The sequence below is a fragment of the Eublepharis macularius genome, chromosome 10 (genome assembly GCF_028583425.1).
Source record: "Eublepharis macularius isolate TG4126 chromosome 10, MPM_Emac_v1.0, whole genome shotgun sequence".
Lineage (NCBI taxonomy): Eukaryota > Metazoa > Chordata > Lepidosauria > Squamata > Eublepharidae > Eublepharis > Eublepharis macularius.
The window spans coordinates 56,831,533-56,851,081 of NC_072799.1; the positions used below are offsets into that span (position 1 = coordinate 56,831,533).

The following is a 19,549-nucleotide window of genomic DNA, read 5'->3' on the forward strand; positions in this document are numbered from 1 at the left end:
AATCATTATAAGGCAGATGATTATAAGGCAGATATATCTACAAGCACCCACAAGAAACAGAACTGCTTTACCTTGCATGAAAGGCTTCCAGTATTTTGGGGAGAAATATCTTCCTTGGCAATTCCATGGGGCACAGGAAGCTGAAGACAATTATTCATATTTTACTAAAACACACAAGCACTACCAAAAGTCAACAAAATCTACCAAATAATTCAAATATTATAAATGAATATTTACACATTAGAAGCTGTCTCTTATGAGTCAGACAATCTACCCAGTATTTTCTACTGCAATGGTTTTCCTCTCCTCAGCTCATGAACCACATTTTTATTCTACAGTTACAGTACACCATTGTCGTTCCTTACCATATATTTATTGTAGAGAGGATGACCTGGCTTAGGTCGAGGAGGTAATGTTGGATCTTGATTTTTAGTGATCTGACTCTTTGCCCTCTTAACTCCTAAGCCAAACTTGCTGTGTTTTTTGTGGAGGGTTGTGTCAGATGATGAGCGACAAAAGTTATCCATTTTTGATGAGGTCTTAGCGGACTTTGGTGGTGGTGGCCTTCCTGGGGCGCCTTTAGGTGGAGGAGGTCGAGCTGGTATGTTTTTTCCCTCAACAGATCTAGAAGTTAACCAAGCATCAAAAAATTACAATAATATAACAAACGCATATTTAATATACTTATGTAAACAAATAATGTAGAATTTGATTATGGTGATGGATGTGCAGTGGCTCAGCTGTCTGAAGTTAAAGGCTTGTGGAGCCAACAGGACAGAATATTAGGAAATTATAAACAGGCTTTAGAAAAACCATTTACACAACATTAATAATTGTGCTTCCACTTATTTCAATATGGAAGTTCTAACAACAAATAGGTGATTTCCCCACATTTCTTTTCATTGAGTAACTAAAACAATCAGTAAAATTGTACTGACATGTTTTTAATGAGACAACAGTGAAAACAGCAGTAAGACACTGCAAGTGGTTATTAGCAGAGGTTAGTATACGCCTGCATACTAGTGCTCCATGCTTCAGTTGTTCAATCAGAAGATCAATAGGTGGTTCAGGTGTCTCTGCAGAAACATCTTTTACCTCTTGTATTAGAAGATATAATAGTAGATCCATCACTCTTTCAGTTATTAATTTTTATGTGCTTGTGATTGATTTTCACAGCCATTCAACTGTGGTCTAGTTTTTACATTTCAGTAGTTAATATGTTAATAAGTAATAAATTATAAGTTAAGAAGAAGTTAAGAAGCAGTATGAGGTAGACAGACAGAGAGAAACATCTTTTGCTATCCTATTTGTACAAAAAATCTTTCTGCTTTTGTATTGTATTATGTTTGAAACCATACGTGGCTTTCCTCCAGTATTTTATGCCCTTTGAACACTGAAAGCATTATCTAAATGCTGCTGTTGTTTCAAAGGGTAATCAAAACTATAAGGAAAACATACGGTCAGCCTTACCATTAGGCAATGTGAAGCAGTCAACTTCTAGCAAGAGATTTTGGGGTACTATTAAAAGGCATCATGTCATTTAATTTAATGATTATGTTTAAATCCTCAGGACGGAGGGATTTGGAATTTTTTTTACCTCAAGCAACAAAAAGATTTGATCCAACTCTGATTATACAGGCATGCACATTTTTAGCAGCTCAGAACATGTTGAGTTTTGAAACTGTCCTCTTTTCCCAGCGCTCTCCGTATTAGCTGCGTCTTCACCTTCCTAACACAGTTACTTTACCAAACATTAATTTTGTGAGTGAGAGGATGGGAATGCACATTCTGTTTTGTTCTTGTGTTGCATACTTCTTCGTGAGAAGACCAAGGAAGATACAGTTCACAGCTCTACTCCCACATGTGTCTCTGCCCCCTCCTAATGGAATCCCGCTCGCTCTTCCTCTCCTGTTGCTGGCTCTGTAGTAGCGGCCTTGTGTACAGATAAGCTTTGTTTCAGTAATTCTCCTAGTCATACAGCAATTGATTTCACATAAAGTTGCAGCTCATATACTGATATTCAACTGTCTAGGTAGTGCCGTTTATGCTACAAATGAATATCTTACTGTTTGTACACCAGTTCCTCAATCCCTCACTCAACTGGTTTGCACAGAAATCTTGCACTGTCTTGCTTTCCACCACCTTTCCTCTTTTATTATAATCAGAACCTTTTAAATATTTTTGCACTATTTTTGTTCCATGACATACATTCTATTACATGCCCTTCTAAAACCCATTTCACACTAAATTTCTCTAGCTAATATCCATGCCCATCACACATTATCCTCCCCCCCCATATTAAGCAACTCAATTAAATAGCAAGGTTCTGTAAAAGCAATTTTCCATCATTTTGGCAAATTACCAATTAAACATTTGTTTTGTTTTGTTTGTTTTTACACCTTTAAAAGACAAAATCAGAAAGCATTTAAATGAGGAAAAGGATAGGACATAGTTTATATATACTAGACTCTTAAACAGAAAACCATCAAACATGTAATACTAAGCATACAAAAATAAAAAATAAAAGCCATTCTTATGTAAACAGGAATAATGAATCATCTCCTTTGAGATGAGCTGAATCTTGCTGAAACAACCCTCTAGAGCTTACTCCTATTATCATCACTTCTTAACGACTGAAAAGAAAGAGCTTTGTTTTTCTAATATGCTAGACTGGACTGATCCAGTTCCATAAACAGAGCGAGCAGTCTACGAAGATCAGCACTGTATTTCCAATTTACGGTATACCTGCTGTTTATAGGGTTTAGCACGGTTCTGTAGAGCAGAACTTCATAAAAACTTCCATAGGACTCAGATCCCCATTACACAAACTCTACAGTGACTATTTAAAACCTCATTTCCTAACAGTTGCCTCCACTTCCTGCAGTGGCCATTTTGTGGTTGCACCTACCATCATGTCTCAGACTTCCAAGGGTGCCTACAGTCTCAAAAAGATTGGGAACGCCTGCACCAGAATAACACTGGAAGTAGCTTCATGCATGCCATTTTTCATTTTAGTTTATTGCTGGATTTACTACGGTTCTATGATTTACTCTTTGACCAGTGTTTGTATGGCATTAAATTATTGCCAGAAGGTAATGCTGTTTTCTATGTTTTGCTTGAAAGAGATAGCATATAACATTTTTTATTCTCCTGAGCAGAAATAGTTGGAGAAAGTGTCCTCAAAGGTAGTATAATCCTTACTCCCTTACATAATTAAAAGAAAATAAAGGTTTTTTTCACAACTGGGGTACAAGTAGAGTTGCCAGGTCCCCCCTGGCAACCAGCAAGAGGGCAGGGGCACCCCACAGCTCTTATAACAGTTCAGCAATGATATTTTTTGTGACTATAATATTTTACTCACTTTGGGGGCATTACAGGTTCATTCTTAGACATCTGTGTCAAACTGGAACACTCAGATTCCTGTGAAGTCATAAAATGAAATACACATTTCAAAATTAATAATTATTCTTTAAAGAAAAGCTTAAGTCAAGAAAGAACAGAAATTTTCCTTCTCTGTGTAGATGCAGTACTTCACTTCCATCAGAGAATCCATTCTTTTCTACCCATACATTTACAGCACTTAAAATTTGCAGAAGGCTTTAAGGAATTGACCACATTTATCCATGCTCTGACAACAATTAATAATTATAGATAACTATAATGTTCTTCATGGTTCTTTGAAGATGATTTGTAAGCTTCAATTAGGACAAAATATGACAATGAAACTACTAGCCAGTGTTGCCTACTTGGAACATACTTCATTGGTTTTTAAAAAAGTACTCCAGCTGCCAATTCACTTCTAGGTGCAATTCCTGGTTATTACCTTTCAAGCCAAAAATGGCCCGTAACTAGGGTATCTAAGGGACTGCTTGCCCCATTGAATTAAGGTGGGACATCGCAAGAGACAGGAACTCTGTTGTGGCTCCTGAACTTTAGAACTCTCTTTCCCAGCTGTATGCCTCATGTGGAGCTTGATGAGTTTTCAGTGCCAAGAACAGGTGCTCGTTCCCTCAGTATCTATTATCTCATTTGCCTTTATGAAAAACACAGGAGGCAAGTTGCTATTATTTTAACAGACAGGGAACCAAGAGAGAAAATTGCCAAAGGACAATGGCCTGACTGCACAGGTGAACTTTGAATCTTCTCCTGGATCCGAGACAACCTCCAAAAAACAAACAAACCAAATTGAACCTGTATAGCTCGGTAAACAGCTCTGAGAGTCTTTTTAAAAAGCTACTCAAGAACACACACTGCAACATTCTACATCCTTTCATAGAAATCCTTTGGTCATTACAATAGCGCCACTTTTCTAGTCACCATTTTAATTCACATCTATGATATTAGCATTCTACATATTCGTTACTGAGAATAAATTTCTTCAAAGTATTTTCATTATTTCCTCCCCCCAAAAATCTTTTCAAAACAGTATTTTTTTCTGTCAAGAAGAAATACTGTTTTGTTCCTGTGTTACTAGCACATTGCTAGATGGGCCACACATTTGAGAATATTGCTTTTCCCCCAATAGAACGATATATGGGGGAAACTTGTTGACTGTAATTTAGAGGGCACTATGAGTCTGAACAAAATCTATTGTCAAATTCTTCCCTGTCATAGAGATGACTGATGTTTCCATTCTTTAAGAGAGAGACGATATATTTTTGAAAGGGTGAATGGAAAATTCTTCATTTAATTAATATTAGAAAATGTACTATGAAGAGCTTTGAAAATTAATGTAACAGCTGCAACCACTAAAAAACATAGAAACTACAAATGATAAAACTCATTAATTGTTTTCTGGCACAGAGAACTCATTTGTTCTGTCTATCCATAACTGATCATGAACACATTCAATTCCCCCACCCAGAAGTATAAATAGAGGAATGTCTCTCTAAACAAGACATCTTACATAGGGATGCTCAAGTGTAGGGAGACGCAAAGTTAAAAAGACAGAGATGGCGGAGATCTTTGCCTCCTTGAAGGCTATGTCAAGTTCACCTCTCTACATGAAGGTAGTTTAAAAAGACAGAGCCAGCAGAAATCACCTTCTTCTCCCTGAAGGGGAGGCGAAGATTAAATTAATAAGCCCTCTGAAGAGTGATCTCCGTAGGCTGTGTCTTTTTAAACTATGCTTCCTGGCTAATGTTGCATCTCCCTACACTTGAGCATCTCTGTGTAAGATGTCTTACACAGAGAGACTCTTAGACTCTCTAGAAAGTCAGATGTAGCCCTCCCAAACAGCCTCTGTGGCTGAATGGTCTAGCCATACCCAATGAGAGAGGTGACAGAATTACATTTGCCCAGCAGAGCTGCATTAGTAGGAGGAGAGGCCAGAACAGTGCAGTAAATCATGAAGAGATACAGCAATTGCCCTAATTGTGGGTGGCAGTTTTGGACTCCAAGAAGGCTTTAATTCTTTCTTGTGGCACATTAGCACATTATTGTATTATACTGCATAGCCTGGGAATCTAGCAAAACAAGACTCCTCAAGAAAATAAATCCAAATAGTTTAAGAGCTGTGATTTTAAAATATCACTTTTAAAATACATTTTAATATATTCTTCAATTCTCTTTAATCTTTAAATAGATGTACTACCTTCTTTGTTGTTTTGATATTATCGGGCTTTGCGCTTGATACACTGGATGTGTTCCCAATAGGCTTCTCAACAGGAAGTGGTGGAGGACTTTCTGGAACTTCATTTAAAACTGAAAAATATTTTAGTAATTTGTACATATTACCACATAGACTACAAGGGTAGTAAAACAACAGTGGATATTATTGATCAAATAAAACTGCAGCACATCTTGGCAACCACTGGTCCTTCATCTTGACCAGGGTCATCTATCATTAGGAACTACAAAAAATGCTGGAAAATACTGGAATAAAACCAAGGAGTCAAGCATGCAAGCTTTGGTCCTCTATTAAGGTTTCCACTGGAAAAGATGCATTGTATCTGTCTTTCCAATATATGCAGGGCTTTTTTGGGGGGAAAAGAGGTGATGGAACTCAGTGGGTTGCCCTCAGAGAAAATGTCACATGGCTGGTGGCCTCGCCCCCTGATCTCCAGACAGAGGGGAGTTGAGATTGCCCTCCGCGCCGCTGAGTGGCGCGGAGGGCATTCTCAACTCCCCTCTGTCTGGAGACCAGGGGGCGGGGCCACCAGCCATGTGACCATTTTCAAGAGGTTCCGGAACTGCGTTCGCCCTGAAAAAAAGCCCTGTGTTGGAGTGCATCGGAATTTTAAGTTAGTGCTAGTCTAAATTTCTTGCTTCTGTGGTTAGAATATTGTCCGTCTTTGTCTAAAATTGGCTTTTGCAAACAAATTGCATATTTCCTTAAGTCAACCTGGATATTAACAAATACAGTATTATTTCAAGAAGAGAAGAATGTGCTGTTGAGTGGCAACCAATTTAGTCTTCCTTGGCAGTCTCCCATCCAAGTACTGACTGTGGTCAACCCTGCTTAGCTCCCAGGCTTTGATGAGCCCAGGCTAAACTGGGCTATTTGGGTTACCAGGCATTACGAAAATATTTGCATATATTTGCATGTCCCTAAGCAGGTGTTTACTACATGCTTTTTCTCATGAGGGCATTCCATGTAGTAAGCAAGTGTTTACTACACGGAATGACTTCATAAGAAAAAGCATCTTAAAATCTCTTCCCTGGAGATCTGGAGAGAGAACTCTAGAGACAGTAATTCATAACAGAACAAAGACAACGCTTCAATGTATAAGTTTGTGTTGTCTCTATAAGCCTATGTACAGAGAATTAAAAGCCTAAAATTGCAGAAAAACTATGCTCTTAGTTTAAACTAGCCTTTGTGTTTAAAAAAAAGAAAAGAAAATTTGAGATTTAGGTAAGTACAATTTTGAGTTCCATCCTGACACAGCAATAGTGAGGTAATTTCCTTTAGAAAATCAGTACAGCAAACCTTTAGAAATAATATTTTCTCTCTTTTAAGATGAAAAAGAAGGGAAACAGCTTCATTCAAGGGTGCCCAGGGAAAAAGAAAATGAGTCTGTAGCTAATTTATATGATCTAATTGAAAATTATGTAAATTTATGTGCATAAATCAGGTGACACGCATGTCTCATCCTATCAGCTAAATCCAACTGGCATGAGCAATATCCTGACAAAAAATAGTCCAGAAGTTGATAACCATGATAGTTATGTTATTTTATATGGATTATACCAGAAGTCTGGGGACCTGCTGTCAGTCCTCAAGAGTGCTCCAGAAGGTCCACGGGTCCTTTATAAGGAATAAAAGTGAGCTTTTCTCTGTCATCTGGCAAATGTGAAATCTGAGCCTTCTTAGTTTTCTAGAATTGGAGCAAGGACTCTTTACCTCAAGATAAGAGGACATAATTGGCTTCCTCCTCAAGTTCACAGAGCTGCCACCATATGCAGTCTCCTAACTTCCAGGTCACTATAGAGCACCAGCCAGAAAACATGCACATGGATTGCTAGCAAACAATTATTCAGCCCTAGGAGAGCTAATTCAGTCATCTTTACTTTCTAGATCTGGGACCCAACTCTCACTCATAGCAGCATGTGTCCCACTAAGCACATGACAGGAACCATGACATCACTGTCATGTGACAAAGAGGAAAAGCCAGAGCTTATGAACCTGCTTTGCTCATCCTGTTGTTCCCCTCAGTGCGCATTCAACAGCCAGGATAAAAGTCCTTCTCATTCTTCGCACACACACATTTTCTGCAGGACTTCCAGGAAACAGAGAAACAAATGGCAGCTCTATAGGAGCTTGAGACCCAGCGAGTGGGGCTCAGTGTCCCAGATGAGGATCCTGGCATGCATGATGATGACCTCTGTGCTAACTGACTGAGTGATATCAATGAGGCAACAGCCTGACAAAGTCATAATGGTTACGGCTGGTTTTCATTTTGCTTTCTTCTAACTCCAAGGAATTTTGCATCCACAGCCAAAAATGATTTTCAATTACATTACTTAAAATTCAGGTTGCGTCTGATGCTGATGGGTTTATTATTATTATTATTTATATGAGCAGCTTTGAAAGTTTTTCCAGGCCTCTTCCCATCCTTGCCCAACTGGCCCCTAACTAGAACCTTCTTATTAGTTAAAAAAAAGTTCACAATCTCTGATTCAAAGCTCTTTCCAATCAAAGAATGAGATCAATCAGAACATGGGCAAAACCCTGCATAATTAGCTACCCCACTCTGCAACTGGGCCTAGTGGCTAGCACCATTCCTGGCCTGGGCCTGGGCCTGGGCCATAGTTTTCCCAGGTAGAGGCTGCCAAAGAGAGAGAAGATAGGAAAGCTGAAAACAGAAGTGCAGGGAAAGATAGGCTGGCTGGTAGGAAGGAGAGAAGTAGGGAAAGGGGTGTCGGGAAGTTCAACCTCCCCTCCCCCCCCTGCCCCAGCTATTGTTTCCAGCGCTGGCCACAGCCGCTCCAACTCCTAGCAGCCTTTCTTGGAGGTTGAACAACCTCATTTCCTTTGAGACTCCCCAGTCTCTGGGTTTTTTAAGTGGGGGACCCTGCACTTAGTAAATCAGACACTCGAGACACAGGCATGAAACAAAGGAAGTTATTTATTAACTTAAGAGAGTGCTTAGAAGATAGCAGTAGCCACTCTCAAGGCAGAAGCAATTGGCAAACAAAACAAAAAACACCTTCATTCTAATCTGGCTAGAAATCTAATCTAACTAGACAAATGACTACTAACTTGCATACTCCGATAGTTCAGGTCAGGGCTCATTTCGAGGGGGAACACACCGGAACACTGTTCTGGTAGTTCCCCCAAGTCAGGTGGCCCCGCCCACCTGATTTTAAAACATTTTGGGCCATTTAGGCCTCAATTGGGGCCAAAAACGGCCATAATTGGGACCAAAATGGCCCGGATCAGGTTGGTGCCGGGTGGGGGAAGTGTCCCCCTCCCGGCACCAACCTGATCCCAGCCGTTACGGCCCCAATCCTGGCCAAAATGGGCCCAAAATTGCCATTTCTGGCACTTTTGGGCCCGGGTCTGGGCCGAAACAGCCTGGACCGGGTCAGTGCTGGGCAGGGGAGGGTTCCCCCACTCAGCTCCAACCAGATCCGGTCCTTTTTGGCCCTGGCCCAAAAGGCCCAAAATGGCCACTTTCAGCCATTTTCTGCCGGGATCGGGGCCAGCACTGCCAGGATCTGGTCGGTGCCAGGTGGGGGAACACTCGCCTGCCCAGCACTGATCTGGTCCATGCTGTTTCAGCTGTGATCTGGGCCCAAATGGCCTCCCCTGCCCAGCACTGACTCAATCTGGGCCGTTTTGGGCCTGATCCAGGCCAAAACATGTCCAAAATGACCATTTTGAGCCATTTTGGGCCTGTTTGGGCCTGGATTGGGGGTAAAACAGCCCTGATCGGGCCACTGCCAGGTGGGGGAACACTCCCCTATCTGGCAGCAGCTGAATCCTGGCCATTTTGGCCTCATCAAGTGGCCTGGCACATGCTAATGAGTTATGCTAATGAGTTCTTGCAGTTCTTTTTCTACAAAATGACCCCTGGTTCAAGTGCTCATACGGCCTATCACTGGGCCGGACTGTGTCAAGAGGAAGAAAAAAAAACACATGAAGAGCTAGCTTTTAAAACATAATCGACCAATCAGAGCACAGTGTGATATCAAGCTAGCTGGCCAGAGAACTAAGACAGAGGCCGTGCAGAAAGCAAAGCTTTCTGTCTCTCAAGGCCACCTAGTCTGAGTGCAAGCACTTAATTAGCTAAGCTGTTCTAGACAAGGGAGGAAGCTGCACTGTCTTTCAGGAAAGGAAAAAAGGAAATAGTGGGGGATGGGGAAATGAAATGCCCCCTGCAAGTCGCTGTGTGTCCCCTGTTTATTGATTACTAATATGCAAATTTGATGCAGTCAAACTTGGGCTCAACAGGAAGCGATTAGTGCAATACAAAAATTAATGATCTTCCTCTGTGAATTCATCACCATTTAGGAATGGTCCACACTAATTTTGTTTTATTTGTGCTCTGCATAGTAATATAACACATCTCGCATTACTGGACCTTCTGTGTATAATTTTGTATCTATCTTCCTTAAAACTGAGGGCAATATTTAATGCACCCTTAGGCAATATTTAACACACCTGACCACAAAAGTTGTTAGACTTCTAGGTGCCATAAGCCCCCTTGTTGTGTGAGTGGCAGCATATTAATATAGCACGCTCTCTATTTCCTATGGTTTGTGTGTGCAGGGGGAGAGTATTTTTAGATCTTGGGACTGTCTGTGTATTACTGAGCACAAGCTAGGCACAGCAGAATAACTGAAGAGGGATTTGGTGTATTTTTATGGTTTTATAATTATTTGAATTTTCTATAATATACAGAAAGGCTCAGTTTTTGGTTGGAGCTTAACAAGGAGTATAGAGAACCACAGGTAAAATAATATCAAGGTATGAGCCAAGGGATAATATTCTGTTTATTTCAGAACAAATATCTCCAGATTTACTCAGTAATCTTACAATGCACGAAGGAATATTGCTCTTATTAAATAAGTGTCAGTGTAGGAATCAATTAGGGTTGCCAGGACTCCTTACCCTCCTGGCAGGAGGGGGGCGGCAGCACAGTCTTTGCTCCTCGCACAGGCACGAGAGCGTGCGTGCACTTCGCAATTGGCCAATTTGGGCCCCAAACAGGCTTGACTGGCTTGTTTGGGGCCCAAATCAGCCCACTGTGAAGTGTGGGAACACTCTCTGGGCAGTGCAGTGATGTCATTCCCGGGAAGTGACATCATTGTGCTGCCCTGGGAGTGGACCTGAGAGGTCTGTTCCCAAGCCTTCTTCCCCCACTGGCCAGGAGTTGCGGCAGGGGGTGGAGGGTGGGAGTGGGGGAGTGGATCCCCCACTCCCACCAGGGAACTGGTAACCCTAGAATCAATACTTACTTCCTTTACCAACATTTTTACTACAATTATGCTAAACATCAGTGCTTCTTTCTGCCATAATTTAGCAAGGCAAAGTTGATAAAATTATTTGAAGTTTCTAGCAAAATGGAAAAAGGGAGTGAGAAATCAAATAATTACATTTTGAATGTGACCATGCATACCCAAACTGCTCTTGCCCTAGCATCCCAGAATAAAAACACAAGTCTCCATACTGGAATAAACTAGGGTTAACATTATAAACAAAGACCTGAAGCAGCAAAAACCTAGTTTTAAAACTGCTGCTCTGGGGATTAGCTCTCTGACAGCCCAGAATGCTAGGCAAATCCACCTGGGTCAAAGCTCAGCACAAGTGACTCTGTGTCTGTGTTTTCACTTCTTGCATATCAACAGCTGTGCCAAGAGAAACGGACAGCATGTCCTCCTCCCACATTGGTTAGAGTTCTGCTCTGCTCAAAGGAGCCCCCTTACCAATTTCCCTATGCCCTAAAATGTTGATTTAGGAAAACCTTTCCTCACTTTACAGGTCCCCCTGGGTGTTTACCAATTGCCCTACTCTCCCCTATAACCTGTGTTGTCCCTACCACAAGAGAAGGTTAGTCTAATTTAAGAGTTTCCAAATAACAGGAAAAAGGAGGAAAAATCATAATTACATTTTGAATGTTGCAACAAATACAAAAACTGTTCTTGTGGCTCTTATCTGTAATTCCCTATCCTTGTGGAAGTTTTTCTGTGCTGAAAGACAAGGGCAGTCAGTTTTGCAGAGAGACAAACAGATTTCTGCTAAGATTGAGCAGTGGAGCATTTATGTACTACAGAACTGAAATACATCTGAAATAAAACAAGCCTCAACAGATTGTTGAATTCACAACATTTATACAACCAAGAGCAATCCACAAGTTTAGAGTAGAACTACTGAAATTCTTGTTCAGAACTTTGACATTTAGATATCAAATTTAAAAGCATGTTCATTTCAATACTGGCTTAGAGAACATTTTAATGAATACTCAATGGACATGTTTCTGTTCTAAACACAGGACAGCTTCAGTTCTTTCAGGATTGCCAACTCTGTTTTTTGGACCTCCTTGAAAATTTCCTTTTGGTTAAAAAGTAAATTATAAAGAAAAAAATAATATGTTTAGGAATAAGAATTTTTTAACATGGGGAAATGGGCTGTAATCATATGAATACAAGTTTTTTAAACAACTATAATGACTAAAAATGATGTAATTTCCAGCTGTTTTTCTTCAAGACATCCCTATTTCACAATTTAATAAATTTTTTAAAAAATCTCTTAGCAAGGCAAACTTATGCAATAGTACTTTGCTGTGGCACCTAAGTGAAATGACTAGGGATTGGATCCAGAGAATCACAATTGAAGCTCTGCTCATGAAACAACATTCTACCTAATTCCTCCTCTTGTAACCTACTTTACACCTTCAGAAAAGCTGATCCTGTCTAGGGACCCTTGGAAACAGAAGGTTGCAGCTGGAGGAATAAAGCTGTGGAACACATAAAGCCCTTTGTGTTCAAGGACCAGTTTGGTTCCAACCCTGTTTCAAAATCAAATCTTGAGAAAATTAATTTGTCCATTTTGTAGAGTAAGGAGTACCATAATAAGCATAATAAAGAAACTTACCTTTTGCTGCTTTTGATGGGATTCTGATCACAGTAGGTTTCCGCACAACAGTTGGTTGGATTACCTGTTCTTTTGTAGGTTCATTTTTAGAAGCCAAATTTAGATCTAAGGAAAATACAAAATTCAGCATATTGCCTTTATTTCAAGATACATAGATTATAGGATATTAAATATACCATACACACACTATATTACATTGCATATAATTGTATATATTATAGAATATTATTATATTATATAGGATATTATACATATACAGATACATGTACATACACACAGACATTATACAAAATATGGCTTTCTACAGGGAGGACAAAATCTGTAAGACAGAAATATGAATAATACCTCTACTGTACATTCACTTTGTAGCTATTGTGACGTAAAACCCTGTTTAGAATACCAGACACATTATCCTTTGTTCATGAATGTCTGCTGAAAGAATCATTTATTTTACCTGCTTTCCTTTGAACTAAATCAATGCTTTATTAAGAAGTCATACTATTGGAGAACTAGATCCAGAGGAGTTAGCCGTGTTAGTCTGTAGTAGCAAAATCGAAAAGAGTCCAGTAGCACCTTTAAGACGAACCAACTTTACTGTAGTGTAAGCTTTCAAGAATCACAGTTCTCTTCGTCAGATGCATGCTGCATCTGACGAAGAGAACTGTGATTCTCGAAAGCTTACGCTACAGTAAAGTTGGTTCGTCTTAAAAGTGCTACTGGACTCTTTTCAATATTGGAGAACTGAAGATACGCATTATGCAACCTCTGCTATAATCTGGGAAGAATTAATCACAACAGAACGCAGCCATAATAGTGCAACCATGAGAACAGTCAGAGTGTTTCAACAGGATCACAACTCTTGTTTGTCTACAAGAGGCTTCTGCAGATCTGTGCAGGTCAGCTACTTCCCCATTTCCACTGCTCTACCCATCAAAGTCCTTAGATAAAAAGCCGCGCTGCTAGCTAGTAACATCTCTACATTACTTACTTTTCAAGAATCTCAAACAGCACAATGCATTGTACAGAGAGTCCTACTCAACTAGTCATTTGTGTTGTATTAAGCTAAATAAAGTACATATGAAAATTTAATTGTCCTCATCTCTCATTTAATACTTGCATCCTCATGATTACTTTAAACTTATTTTGCAACATTCTTTTATGAATTAATGTCTACCCCTTGCCCAGCTCTGGAAACTACTAAATTGCTTTGTACCATAATCTTGATAATCTAAAAAAGTTGAATGCTTTTGAAACCATAGTTGAGGGACAGTTTGAGCATGAGTCATAAAAATGTGAAAGCAAAACTATTAGTATGCTCACTAAATCAGGAATCTGAAATCTATAGCTCTAGAACCAAACATGGCTCAGTATGGAAACAAATATGAGACTTTTTAAAAGAATATGAACTCTATTCGTTATATTGGAGGGGTAGGTGAGATGCTAGAATAACCAGTGTATAAACAGAATGTAAGGAGACTGTTTTACAGAAAAGATTTTATTCTTAGAAATGCTTTACAGGAAGGGAAATGACAGCCATAGCCAGTAATCCAAGAGCAAAACACGCACAGATTTATGTCCGTGCAATAAAGTAGTCAGCAGTGTGCTCCAATGTATATTTTATTACTCACAGTGAGAGCATGTGTGTACCACTACCCAATAAAGGACTTGCAACAACCAGCCCTTGGGCTGTGGAAATTCTGTGCATTATTAATTAACATGACAGTTATCAGTAATACCAAGTTGTATGCCTTCAGTTATGTAAATGGACCTTCCTGTATTGGCTCTTTGTTGCTCTCTTGATGTAGTTTGCTCTTTAATTATGAAATGTTTCTGACCTCTGCACGAAATTATTGCCCATTCCAGAAAACAAATCTCCAAGAGAATCTTCAGTATGTAAGAGTTCCCTGCTTACTGTCTGCGATAATTTGGTAATTTCAGGGGGATTCGTAAGGCTGAAAGCACCTACTCTTGTATACAAAGGAGAACATACATTATTATGTGTTTTTATTTTATTTGTTTATGTCATTTTAATTTGTTAGCTGCCTTGGTGACCCTCATGAGGTCAGAAAAGCAGGATATAAATTTTGTAAATAAAGATTTTATAGGGAAGGGAAAGATTAGACAGGTTGCATGCGGCTAATCGTTTTTCTTTCAGATATTTCTTCAAAGTGGAATTTCCCCCAAAGATTTTTCTTACCCTCCCTTTAGCTATTAAGGCACTTGGCAAACTTGTCCCACAAAAGCTTTGACAGAGAGTATCTTATACCATCTTGCAGAGTATTGATGAGCCTATTTCTATTTTTTGGCACCACTATCTAGATATACTTGGAATCCCTTCCATACCATACATTTACCCAAATTATTTGCACATATAAACAGATTCTGGCTTTCTGCTTCCAAGCGTATCATCCAGATAGCAACCTGGTTATGCAACGTATCTTCTAGAGTAGCAGGACTGAGTTATTTGCTTTAAAACCCCTACAAATAAAAAAATGTTGTAGTGATGTTATTCTGTCTCTAGGAGGCAGCAGAGGCCCATGAATCCTTTTAATATATATTTACTTTGAACCCCAGTTCTTCTCCTTGTTATAATGATGATCAGAGTCAGTTCTGACAACAACAAAATACTGCTTGAAATGTCTGAAGTTTTCCACCATCAGTCCTACACTGTTTATACAGTTTAATCTATCTGCATACTTGCTTAGGAGTATTATAAAAATCTGAGAGGAAGGCTCAACTAAAAGAGCTAACCTCTCTTTAGGTACCGAGCAGTGCAGTTGCACATTATATTAAGCTGGCCTACCTACTTTAGGTAGGACTATCATGTCTCCAGCTCAGTTAAATGAGAACAAAGCGCTAAGATTTCTGGCCCATAAAATACGAAACCCACCAATACTCATTTATCTTTTTTCTAAGAAATTGATAAAGATAAAGATGTCTCTCTGGGGACCAAGATAATCCAAGTTATGGTATTCCTCCTTACTATGGACGGATGTGAAAGCTGGACAATGAAGAAAGCTGACAGGAAGAAAATTGATTCATTTGAAATGTGGTGCCGGAGGAAAGTTTTGTGGATACCATGGATGGCTAAAAAGACAAGTAAGTGGGTCCTAGGATCAAATCAAGCCAGAATTCTCCTTAGAAGCTAAAATGACAAAACTGAGGCTATTGTACTTTGGTTATATATCATGAAAAGACAAGCCTCTCTGGAAAAGTCAGTAATGCTAGGAAAAGTGGAAGGCAGTAGGAAAAGAGAAAGACCTGAAATGAGATGGCTGACTCAATAGAAGAAGCCATGTCCTCCAGTTTGCAAGATCTGAGTAAGTCTGCTAATGGTATGACATTTTGTGGAGGTCCATTCATAGGGTTGTCATAGGTAGGAGGTGACTTGATAGCACATAACACACACACAAGAAATTAATCAAGTTTTTGTAGAGAAATTCCATCAAAAAGTAACAATCACTGCTCAGAGGCAGAGCACATGCTTTGCATGCATAAGCTCTCAGATACAATCCTTGCCATCGAAGTTAAAAGATTCTCCCATAGCAAGACTAGGAATCTCAATGAGGAGAGAAGCTTTCAGGCACAGCAGACCAGTGGCAAGTGATTATGACCCACATTTCCCCAAGGCAAATCCTTCAAGGAAGAAGTAGTGAGTCAAAGATAGGTATGCAGGTATGAAGGCAAGGAGAGGTGCCTCACCCTTTTAAAATCTCTTGCCTTTGTTTCCTGTCCTGCTGATTCACGCTTACTTTATAGAGCAAGACTAGACATCCAAGAACTAAGAAGACTGGTTTCAAAGCAAGTCCTGAGTTCAGCCAGAGATCACTGTGGAATAGCCAAGACAAGAGCTCCTGCTGGGAAAGGCAGACCTCTTACCCTGGAAAGCTAGGCAAGAGGCACCAGCCTGTTTATACTGCTCTCTTCTTAAGAGTCAGAGGCTCTTGCTCTAAACCTCCTGCTGCTGACCTCTTTCCCCGACCAGTTATCTTTTGAACCCCTGAACGCCAAACAGGTAGAAATAGATATTCTGCGGTTCGGTGAGCTTTCTGCTGAGCTCCCTGCTTCATGCACAGAAAGACTCTTCCAAGTACTTCACAACATAGGGGCTTCTCAACCCTCAATGAGTCGAGACCTGAAAAGCTGGCAGCACTACTGGATGACTGGAAAGCAAGGGATGCAGGAGACAAAACAGTTGTATGTATTTTAACCTGTATGTGACTGTAATCCGCCCTGAGCCTGCTGGTATGGGGAGGGAGGAATATAAATCAAATAGAAATAAATGTTTAAAAAGCGTTCAGAAATTTTGAAGCCAAGAGGGGAGGAATTCTTCCTCTTTTTCCAGAGAAAAACCCAAAAATTTGGAGGGAAATTGAAATGTAGGTAAGACTGCAATCATGTTTGAATGTTAACTTTATTAAAACACTTAACTCTTTAATAATGTATTATCATTAAACTTATTATAGCTTATTAATTGTTGCCAAAATTGTTACATTTAAACAAAACAAATCTGGAAAATATTGTCTATGTCTACAATATAAGAGCTTTTTTTCAATGCTCTCCAAAATTTCCAACTGAGAAAGTCCACAGAATTTTCACACTGTATATTGGGAATGAGAGAAATGCTTTGTTAGGCATTTTTTTCCAGCGGTCCTCAAAATTTCCTCATTCTTCCACCGGAAAAATGGAAAGAGTCCTTAAGCTTTTTCATGTTACACATTTTGAGTGTGAAAAGCCTTGTCTTAAGAAGCATTTTACTCATTCTAAAAGAAAAAATATCTCTTATCAATGTTTCACCAAGTTTCTGAAATGGCTATATTTTCCAAAGGCCACATTACCTACTATCTTGCTCACTCTATGCAGAGCCAAGGAATAAATTCCTAGCAGAGTTTTTAATTGGTTTAAACTTCTCTTCAGACTCTGAGAAGCTTCTTTTTCTCCTGCCTGATACTGCTGCATTTGTTTCTTATAGAGTCTCTCTTTTCGCCTTAGCAGCCAAGAAAATTCAGGCTAGAGCTGTTTCCAGTGATAGCAATGCTTTTATCTGACTGGTATTTTCTGCCTAGATCATTTTAATCTCTCAGTATCTGTTATGTGTTAGACTGTTTTATGTGTTTTATGTGTATGGATTGTAATGTATTATTACACTGCTTCCCTCAGAATCTGAGCAGGGTTAGATGTACACTGGCTCTGATTGAGGGCAGACCAAACTGTGCTCACATAAGAACTGCAGGAGTACCTTTTGGTAAAGCTATAATTCTCCTTAAGAAATGGTTTTGGATAGATTCTCATCCTCTCTTTCTTTGTTTTTCAAACGTCAAGCCTGATGAAGAACTCTGGAGAGCTCAAAAGCTTGCACGCTGCTATTTTGGTATATCTTAATAAAAACTATTAAATAGCTTTTGGTTTTGGGTTTTGCTATGGACCAAAGCATCTACTTGATCATTTATTATTAACACACAAACTCCCAATGAGATAAAGCTGTTAACAAGGGCAGAGGAATAAAAGCATTTCATGTTCTTATGGAATCACAAGTGCAAATGCCGTGCACAGAAAAACTACCACAATAACAACAAAACTCTCCATCCAGTGTAGACATTTTATACGTAGCTTGTTATTTTTCATCAGTTTGTTTTCCTGATTAATCAAATGTTTCACAACCAATTCCAAAGTCAGTTCTCCTCTTTTTCCTTCCACCTAGCCAAAAAAAGCCAAAAAAAAAAAAAACCTGGCGTGCCTGTGCACATAAACAAAACAAGACACATGAACAGGGTTACTAACTCCAGGTTAGAAAATTCCTGGAGATTTTGGTGGTGGAGCCTGGGGATAGTGGGGGAAGGAGTGACCTCAGCAGTGTATAATGCTGTACAATCCATCCTCCCAAACAGCTGTTTTCCCCAGGAGACCTGGCCTCTGTAGTCTGGAGATCTCCAAGCCCCGCCTGGAGTTTGGCAACCAGATCTTTGAATGACTGGCTGAAAGACTCACCTGTGCCTCCCAGTACTTACCTTTGGCATGGCATTCCTACTGGCTTTTGAGCTACAAAAGGCACCCCCTAGTCTACACCTGGCTTCCCCTTGAACACTCATTTTGTTTTCCATATACCTCTGGACAGAAGTTGTCATGGGTCTTGGAAGGGGAAAAAACCTAACCCAACAGCTCCCTCCAGCAGCTACATAAAAGAAAAGCCTGTCTTCGCAAAGAATTGCATGAGGGATGTCCGGCTTTTGCTTGGTTTTGCAAAAACCTAGTTCTCTACCTTATCTGCAGTCAGCGACAAAAGGGGCTGGTTTATTATTATTACTATCATCAACCTGTACTGGAGCACTGAAAAGTGAGGGAAGCACAGGAGCCTCTCACTGTTGTCTGTGGCTTGACTTGCTGTGAAGCTCAAAAGGGAAGGGGGAGGGCGTGTGGAAGTTGCACCCAAGGCCCAGAGTTCTCATAGGAATGGCTGGACATTGGTTCAGTATAGTTCAGTGCAGTCAGTGTTTGCAGGCTCTGGCCTAGCTGGAAACATGCCGGCTCAGCTCATCAACAACACCTGCAAGTGGTCTCTGAATCTCCAGTGAAACGACCTTGAAGTCCAGTCTCAGAGACATCTATCCTCCCTGAATGTTCTCATAGCAGTAACGCTAATTAACCGCTTTGCCTCTGATTGGCTCCTGAGTTGCCTGTGGATACACCGAGGGCTAGGAAAGATGACCTTTCAGTACAGTTACCAACCCCTCCCATTCTTTTCAGCTTGGCAAGCCTTCATGCTGCACCAACCAAGCATGGAGAGGACCCATGTGCTACCAGATGGGTAAGATGAACAGTTTTTGGATGCCAACTAGAGATGCAGAGATACTTGAGTTAGCAAGCTCTTAATGTGTTAATTAGGCAGGTTTTAGTTTAGCAACAGTAAATATTTGTTAATATCTGTTGCCTGTTTCTCTGAGTGTTTTCATGCCTTGCAACACTCTCTTAAGCTAATAAAATGTATTTTAATCAAGCAATGTCTGGAATTGC

General features: G+C 40.0%; 1 protein-coding gene across 7 annotated transcripts in view; it reads right to left on the bottom strand.

Annotated features, from left to right (window-relative positions):
* Positions 1–19,549, bottom strand: part of SH3D19 (SH3 domain containing 19) — a 90,811-nt gene that overhangs the window by 17,682 nt on the left and 53,580 nt on the right. For all 7 annotated transcript variants that reach the window (XR_008597737.1, XR_008597738.1, XM_054989991.1 and 4 more), the window contains 5 exons: positions 12,539–12,643; positions 5,594–5,703; positions 3,362–3,420; positions 366–624; positions 72–140 (listed from right to left, as the gene is read on the bottom strand). Coding sequence is in view for 5 of the 7 variants with exons in the window: in XM_054989991.1 (XP_054845966.1) it covers positions 72–140; positions 366–624; positions 3,362–3,420; positions 5,594–5,703; positions 12,539–12,643 (602 nt within the window). In the remaining 2 variants the exon portion in view is untranslated. The remainder of the gene's footprint in view (positions 1–71; positions 141–365; positions 625–3,361; positions 3,421–5,593; positions 5,704–12,538; positions 12,644–19,549) is intronic.